The sequence below is a fragment of the Coregonus lavaretus genome (assembly GCF_964263955.1).
Source record: "Coregonus lavaretus genome assembly, chromosome: 33".
NCBI classification, from domain to species: domain Eukaryota; kingdom Metazoa; phylum Chordata; class Actinopteri; order Salmoniformes; family Salmonidae; genus Coregonus; species Coregonus lavaretus.
The window spans coordinates 4,062,228-4,071,406 of NC_140020.1; the positions used below are offsets into that span (position 1 = coordinate 4,062,228).

The 9,179-nt window shown below is 44.7% G+C and overlaps 1 protein-coding gene across 1 annotated transcript; it reads right to left on the reverse strand.

Moving 5' to 3' along the window:
* Positions 1-6,690: 6,690 nt before the first annotated feature.
* On the reverse strand, positions 6,691-8,583 carry LOC311108487 (zinc finger and BTB domain-containing protein 25-like; the record flags this gene model as incomplete). Its single annotated transcript, XM_084151118.1, has 2 exons — positions 6,691-7,942; positions 8,411-8,583. 2 exons carry the CDS (start codon positions 8,581-8,583, stop codon positions 6,691-6,693), a joined length of 1,425 nt encoding a protein of 474 aa, XP_084007244.1.
* Positions 8,584-9,179: the final 596 nt, after the last annotated feature.

Consider the following 9,179-nt stretch of genomic DNA (forward strand, 5'->3'; position numbering starts at 1 on the left):
GAGTCCCTACTAGAGAGTCCCATCCCGACAACAGTAGTAAGACCAGCGGTAGATACAGAAGACACAGAGACCAGTCCAATGGGTGATTCAAAGGAAACAGAGATATTGGAACCTGAGACTATTACTAAAACTGGTACCGAATTATTGGAAACTGAGACTTCTTTCAAAACTAAGTTATGGGAAACGGAGACTTCTACCAAAACTGGCACAGACTCAATCCTCAGTGAGGTCATCAATGTTACCGTGGATACTAACGAGATGCAAGTAGATGAACTGTATCATATCCAGTGTTTAGAGAAGAACAAGGTCATTGAGTCAGACTGTGCAATAATCGATACAGTCAACAGCGTTGCCATGGACACTAATGAGTATCCCTCAGACTCAAATCAGATAATTTCTTCAGAGAATGCTGCAGAGGACACTGCTGATGCATCTGAGGAGAATGACACGCTCTGCAGGATCACGGAAGATAACATCGTGCAGAATGGCCAGCCCTTGACCAACATCAGCATCATCCCCGGGGCTGACTTGGACCAGGATGTATCCGACCAGGATGGCCATGAGGTGGGGGATGAAAGCAGCGAGAGTGGCCTCCCGACGGAGGACCACCGGGACTTGTTGTTGTGTGGAGAGAGCCTGCTAGTGCAGACGGCTCGCTTCTTGGTCCAGGCAGCCATGAGCGCTGCCATGGATCAGCTCTCAATGGAACAGAGAGGCACCCCCACCACTGTCCACAGGGGGGCGCAAGGGTGTCAAGATTACGCTTGACACCTCTTTCGGCATGTTGTGACAGCATGTATGTAAGACCCCATTTGGATTAGCAGAGTTGCGTTCATTACGGCATACAACGGAAAATGTTGTAAAACATTTTACAACAGAAAATTAAATGAGAGTTTCTTATTGGACCAGTAGTTTCTGTTTCAATCCGTTTTCTTCTGTTTGGTGTCTAATGAACACGAACCAGGATTATTGAGAAAATATATTTCAGCATACATCTGTAAACCACTTTACGACTTGTTGTTAACAGACCAAACTGCTGCTGTTTGTATAAATCTAAACTGCCAGAGAACCGTATTGACACAATCTATTTTTACAATCAATCTCTTATATTGTACAAGAGGTGGCACTCAATTTGAACAATTACCATCACAAACATTTTAACTGTTCAGTGTGTCTGTGTTTTGAAAATGGTGGAACTAAGGGCTCTATTCAATCTATATCGCAGAAATTCAGCGTTACTGCGTGATTGAAATTTAAAGGCAATGTTCCCGCGTTAGCGGAGGCTGCATTCTCGGTAAACGCTGCATATGTCAGCTCAATCAGAAATGACCTTTACATTTCCATCGCACAATCTGTAGCGCTTCAGCGATACAGATTTAATATAGCCCTTATACTTCAATTACGGTTTATTTACCTATAGAACCAAAAGTCTCAGATTCTCAGATACAGTTTATCTGTATATCTGATGTAGCTCTGGTCCTCTGTAGCTCAGCTGGTAGAGCACGGCGCTTGTAACGCCAAGGTAGTGGGTTCGATCCCCGGGACCACCCATACACAAAAAAAAAATATGTATGCACGCATGACTGTAAGTCGCTTTGGATAAAAGCATCTGCTAAATGGCATATTATATTATTATGTTATATTATTAAAAGCTGAGATCCACGATAGGCGAAACAGCCCCACTGGCCACCCCAGGCGCATTTGTTATTGTTTTTGTTTTGAGGCAATGAGCATCCAAAATCGTAGTACATACTCTGCTGTTCTATCGCACGTGCAATGATGTGTAACAATGTCTGAGATTTAAAAAAAATTGTGTTGGTTGTTGATGTAACGTCTTCGTTGTTGTAATATCGCAAAACGGACGCAGCAGTTTCACCGCTACTGATTCCAACTTTAATTAATCAAACATGGGATTATGTATTTAAGATATGGTGATTATTTCACACAATGTCTTGCCCTCTGGTTGCTGTTTAATAGATGTTTAAGCATACATTGCTCAGTTAAAAAGCTTTGTCTCTTACGTGTATAGAGACGATACAACGCGTAACGTTACACCTGTAACTTGTCATAAGAAAATATTAGGTACCCAAGTCCAAATAGAACTCTGTGCTGTCATTTCTCTGTGTGAATGTCATTCTGGGCAAAGAATGATAACACACAATTTGACACATGGTGTATCTGGAAAAATACAACCTAGTCTCCAGACGGCTATTTGCTGTCGTTCTGTCATCATAGCTTGACCTCCTGGACTTCAGAGGAGATTTTGGAAACAAGACCAGCAAACATCTGTCTTGGGGCAGCACAACATTCAATACATAGAGGCTTGCTGGTCTTTGTAATCGGGTTTGGTTTCCCAAAGGCCTCTTTTAGAGGTGGGAGACTGTGAGGCAAACAGCAATGACATCATTAGAGGTGGATACCAGGCTCTCTTAACCAAAACAATGAGTCATCCAATGATATGAGCAAACTCTCTGATATGACCATGAGCAGTATTTCCTGTATGTGTGATCACCCCCTTGAGATAATCACTTCAGAGGAGTGAAGGGTGTTGACAGTCTTTTAATGTGACGGGTGAGGATTAATTCAATTGTGAGGAGAAAAATTGCCTTTTCTAATTGAGTTATGTGAGTAATAGCTGGTTGATTTGTTGTTGTTTTATGTTAAATGTGTATAACGTGCTGGTGGATATTTATTTATCAATATAAATATATTTTCTGTTTGAAAATTGTCACCAATTAAATGATCGGACAGACATGCATAATCTCACTCCCGGTCTATCTATTTTGAGCTTCAACATGTGAAAATCATCTTCCCCAGTGAAGTCTGCAGTGTTTTGTTTCTATAGCAATAGAGATATCTTACATTTAACTATAACCTACCTATCACCAAGAAACTACCTGTTTGAACCATTACCGTTCTGTTTAGTTTCTCAGTTTCTTCTCACCATGTTTCTTCTCTGTTAATTAAGGTACAATAATAGTTGAAAAAGGACATGAAACAAATTGATTGCGGGGGCAAGAGAGAGACAACACTTTCCATATTGAGGGAGTTTCACCATCAGTGACTAGATAATACCAATGGCCAGGTGCCAACTGGAAGAAAACCTGTCATATTATGACACCAACTTACAGCCTCAGCTTAATCTTACTTTATGGCAGATTTTAACAATATATTTTTTAGACATTTTGTTATTATCACAAGTAAAACTGGACAGTTTGATGGGTTCCAGCACTAGCTGTCCTAGATTAAATTGGAATATACTTAACCTACTGCTTGAGAGAGAATTGTGCTGTCTCAGAGCCTGAAGCCATCTGTTGAGCTCCGTAGAGGGATACATAAAAACATTCTGTGTAGCCGTTCCATTAACCGGCTTCACTCAAAGGACCATGGCTACGTCCCAATTCTCCACCCTTTTCCAGAAGTGTGTACTTGCACACTCCCCAATAGTGGATTTAAAAGCAAAGGGTTGGCGTAAGCATTGGCTGGAGGGAGTTTCCACCTTTGTTAAATCCACGTCGGAACGTGTGCAAGTGCACACTTGTGGAAAAAAGGGTGGAGAATGAGAATTGTGACAGCCCAATAAGCACGGGGTAGAAGAGAGGCCTGATGGTACCTTTTGGGGATGAGTCCTTCAGCTCTTAAGTGGCCTCTGGTGGTAACAAGTTGTTACTACAAGAACAGGGAACATTAAGCCTGGTTCCATTTACATTTACATTTTACATTTTAGTCATTTAGCAGACGCTCTTATCCAGAGCGACTTACAGTTAGTGAGTGCATACATTTTTTTTTTTTTTTTTTTTTTTTTTTTTATACTGTTCCCCCGTGGGAATCAAACCCACAACCCTGGCGTTGCAAACGCCATGCTCTACCAACTGAGCTACACCCCTGCCGGCCATTCCCTCCCCTACCCTGGACGACGCTGGGCCAATTGTGCGCCGCCCCATGGGTCTCCCAGTCGCGGCCGGTTACGACAGAGCCTGGTTCCAGAACTGTTGCTGCTCTTGCCTACTCATTTGCAGTCCTTGTCTAGCCAAGTTTGGCATGACAATGAGTGACAAGGAGTCGGCATGATATAACACAAATAGACTGGCACTCAGACTAGTGAACATACTAGGTGTGCTCTACTATAAATTGGGCTGCGGTGAGATTCTCCACCCTTCTCCAAGAAGTGTGTCCTACTTTCTCTGTCGTCCTCACTGGTTTAAAAACATTGTATTGGTGTAATCATAGGCTGGTTGAAGCTACCACTGTAAATCTTGCTTTTACTTCCATGAGGGTGAGTGAACGTGTTTTTACACTTCGGGGAGATGGGTAGAGCATAGTTCTACATCAGTGGAGGCTGCTGCAGGGAGGACGGCTCATAATAATGGCTGGAACGGAGCTAATGGAATGGCATCAAGCACCTGGAAACCATGTGTTTGATGTATGTGATACCATTCCACTTATTCCACTCCAGCCATTACCCGAGCCTCCCCAATTAAGGTGCCACCAACCTCCTGTGGACTACAGCCATTGTATACACTGGTGTGTGTGTAACAAACAGAAATAGTGAGGGAAAGGAACTCCGATATCTGAAACAGATGTATGGTTTGTAGAAACTAAACATTCTTATCAATGAGACAAGTTAACATCGGACAATCTGTTAAAAAATATATTTATTTACAAAACATTTTCCATGTATGGAAAAGTGACACAGATTTAGAAAACATGAAACCACAGCCATGTGGTAATGACAAAGTGAAAACGCCATAGAAGAGTAGCCAACTGAAACACACCAGAGGTCACACACACCAACAGGATAAAATGTAAATCTGATAATCCTAGGTTTATACTGTCTATCACAGTACATACAGCTTCCTGGTTCGACATCACCAGATGCATTATTCTACACACTCTGATAGCCATTGCCACATATCCCCCGTCAAATATGAAACTACAATCCCACGATCATAAAGCTTTAGAGAACTAACTAAGTTCAGAGTATCTCTTTTAGTCACTTCTACTCTTGCCTGGCTACCCGAACTCTTTGCTCCGGCCAAACGCTATGCCACGCCCACGGACGTTAGTTTCTTCTCCGCAATGAGTCTGGATCTGAGTACCTCCCCAACCCTTCACAGAATGTGAACACTTTGTTTTGTACAACGCCCCTCGTGGCCCTCGTCACCACAAACGACTTCAATGATGGCAACCTCAGACTGAAGTAGGTAGCGGACGACAGAGCAGCGGAAGAACTGAGTGTGAGTCGTCAGGCTACTTCTACTCATGTTAGCCTGTTATGAGCTAAACTAAGTCCTTCCTCTTAGTGTTGTCAAGGATAAAGCACATTCAACATGTTTCCTCTGTACTTAAACACTGCTAAGGTCCTTGCTATTAGAATGTATAGGTATATCAGGGGCCGTATGTGTTAAGTATCTCAGAGTAGTAGAAAAAAATATATATATAATAATAATAGTAGTGCTGATTTTGAATCAGTTTTGCCTCAGATCTAGAATGAAGACAGGGACAACCTGATCCTCGATCAGCTCTCCTGTGATGCTTGATACATCCCCAGGTTTTCCAGCTTTAAAGGTCTTGGGACTTTGTCTTCTTTTGCATACACGTCCATTTTCATAGGTAGTACACACTTCTTGAATCCTTTGGATTCATTTGAAGGTGAATGAAGCAAGCCAAGTTAATTCTCAGCTAATTGTCAAGTTTAGATACACTGTAAGTGCTAGTTTGTTGGGGTTTAAGAAAGAAAAAGAGGAATACCAAGCCACTGCTCATGATTTTGGAGGGAAATAGTTAAACGCTCCAATATGTGTAATGATGTACTACCACTCATCAGTTGTGTACTGCAACATTGTGGGCATAAGAATTTGTCCCTTGCAAATTCCTGCAACCCTGACAACCCTCCATAACAACAAGCCAGGATCCATTTCAACAGCTACTTATTTCTCAAAGTGCATTTTCAGAAAACAATGCAGATTCATAGTATTTGCTAATTTCCAATCAATATACCCGCTGGTAAAATATGACAACTGAGAGAGACACATTCCTCTTTTAAAAACCATGTTCTATTCTATTCAGACATTCACTGAATAAAAGAACATACACTTTACACTGGAATCATATCACAGGGTTTCATCTAACCGACAGAGAGATGACGGTATTAACAAAGGACAGGATATAACCGGATCAGTGGAAAGATACTGACAAAAGGTAGGAATGCAACTGAAACAGGGTCATGTTCAGTAGGAATCAAACTGAAGAAAAATAAACTCAGAGTGAAACAGGAGGTACTATCTGGAATTGTCCAAAAAGAAACACTAGGTTTTGTTTTCCATTGCAAAACGTTTTACTATGGTGTGCCCTAATGGAAACTAACCAGATGTGCAGAGTCTCTGGTGAGTGCAGATGGGAGAATGAAGATGTCTTCCCACAACACGTTTTATTACATAGCTGTTATCCCCGGATAACTATTAGGGAATAACTTATGTAAATTACCTTGTAACAAGTATAAGTACATAGTTCTTACCAATTACCATTGCTAATCCAGTTTTCCAAGAAAACACAAAAAGAGAGGCTACTGCATAATCACACAAACAGAGTTATCAAATCAGGTATTCCACAAGTGGCGACTCCAGCACATCACCTATGTAAAGTGGGACTTGATGTGTTTCTTTAATTTCTACAGTTTTGTTTTCGCTTTCATTCCACAGCGACGTTGTCCACGCTCTCCTGCGAGATCTCAGAGTCTAGCGAATAGCAGGAGCTGCCATTGTCCTGAACTTCCCTGTTGGCCTCCTCCGCCAGCGCTACTGTAGTGCTTGCCGCCACCCCACCGCCCTCCGGTGGCCCCTCGCAGAAGTGTCCAGAGGCGTGGATGAGCTGGCTGCAGAGGCGGCTGTAGCGGTGGTAACGCGATGGCTTGCCTGTGTGCGTGTACATGTGCTCCTGCAGCTGGCTCTTCTGGGCGAAGCGCAGGCTGCACACGGAGCAGGCGATCTTGCGCTTTCGTGTATGACTGGTAGTAGAGGTGGTGGTGATGGGGGGTGTGCTGGTGCCACTGGCTATACCCCCTCTGCTCCGCCTTAGCTCGGTGGCTAGCTCGTCAGCTAGGGATTGGCTCTGTCTCAGGGCCTCCTCCAGGTAGCCTGCATCCTGCTGATCCTGGGGGGCCCCACGCTGCTGCTGCTGGTCCTCAGGGCCCACTGGGTCCCCTCCCCCGGCCTGGGAGAGGCCCTCCATTAGTCCGCTGGGATTCAGGGCACAGGTGGCGTGGCTGAACAGGTGCTCGCGGAGCCCCTCGGGGGACGAGCAGCGCTCGCCGCACCGGGGGCACAGCAGCGCCAGGGGGCCATCCTTGAACAGGAGGCCCTGGCAGGGGTTGCCGCCCTGGGCCAAAGGAGACGTTGGGGACCCTCCCTCGCCCGGTGCCTGGTGGCCCTCCTCTCCCTCCCCTTCCCCCTCATCCACCCTCTCCTGCTTGATGCGCGTTGAGATGTCCGAGTCGTCGCCGGAAGCCACAGAGGAGACACCACGGAGGAGACCAGAGAAGGGCTGACGGACCGAGGAGGGGACGCCCTCCAACCCCAAAGTCATCGAAAACTGGGCGGCGTGGGAGCGGCCCGCCCGAGTGGACGAACGCCCGTCCTCGGGGCCGCCCCCTCCTCGGGCCCCTGCACTACCTTTAGGGACCCCAGTACCCTCCTTGTTTGCTAACTGGGATGAAATCTGAATACCGTACAGGTTGGACATGCGGACAAGGTCGGCGGTGGCAGCATCGGGCCCCCCCTCACCAGGCTTACGGCACAACTGGTAGGCATGGAGGAACTTGATGCCCTCCTGCAGGCGGCCCTGGTCCACCGCCTGCTTGGGGCCCATGCCAGTGTACATGATGTGGAGCAGGTAGCTGAAAACGTCTGGCTGGATGTCCGTGGGCTGGATCTTAATGCACTCACTATGAAGATGCCGATAGACAGTGGGAGAGTATATTAGCCTTTACTCTTGAAACACATTCATATTTCCTCTCTCTAATAACAAAGTATCCCTTGGATTTTGTAAAGTTAGATATATGTATACGAACTAGTTAAGATCTTCTCTCGTGCAGGACATTCAGGAAAATACAATGTGCAAACAAACACACAAGTGCATTACCAGTCTCAATTCTATTCTATTCATCTATTCATTGCAGCCAAAGAAACATGTGGTTTACAATCAGTGCAATGTGAGACAACTTACACAACACCCCTTCTAATCCCCAATTTCACTGAAACAACCTCTGATAGTCACCAGACCCTGCTACTGTACAACATGACCCCAAAAAATATGGACAACTATTTACTTGAAGGAGCCTGCTATACACATAGACATTCATAACACCCTTAGTGTGACACAGAATGCAATAGTCATGCAGTATGCATCTAACCTTGACTGATGGATGAAGATCATCTTGAAGTAGTTGGAGAAGGCAGCCAGCACGGCCCGGTGGGCCTTGAAGTACACGTTGCCAATGGCGACTGTGCAGTCGCACAGGAAGCCAAACTCCCTCTGGACGTTGAGCTGCTGCAAGAGGAACATGCTGTGGCTGGAAACGTCCATGACACCCCCCACTCCACCTCATGTCACACACATAAACACACGCACACAGTAATTCATAATACAGGGTTAAAATTAGGTTCAGGAGAGGATATGTTGTGCAGACCTGGGTTAAAATAGTATTCACTTCCTTTCAAATACTTTGGGTGGGGTTTGCACTTCTGGGACTATTCTATTGGCTCCATTGTTCTATAAGCTCAATAAATGAACACAAATACACAAATACTATTGGAACCCAGGCCAGGTCTGATTGCTGTGCAATGACAACATGCGATTCTATATGATCAAACTCTTCCCCCACCCTCTAAAACACACACCCAACATATGTTCATAAAATGTCACACCTCTGAAGCATGCACTAAGGAATTTCTGAAGGTGTTGCTGAAACAATGGCGTACTCTGCTGGTCAAAGAACTGAAAGAAGCATCCCCCCCAAATAGACTGTTAGATGTTGGCATCTGGTTAACTTTCTACCTGTAGACATCTTTGATAATAAAGGAGTTTCACGTGCGGTGTGAAAAGATGAAACATTGGGGAACCGTAACCTAAAAATTACTTTGACAAAAAACAGTTCCTTAGACTTACTGCAAGGTTTTTAC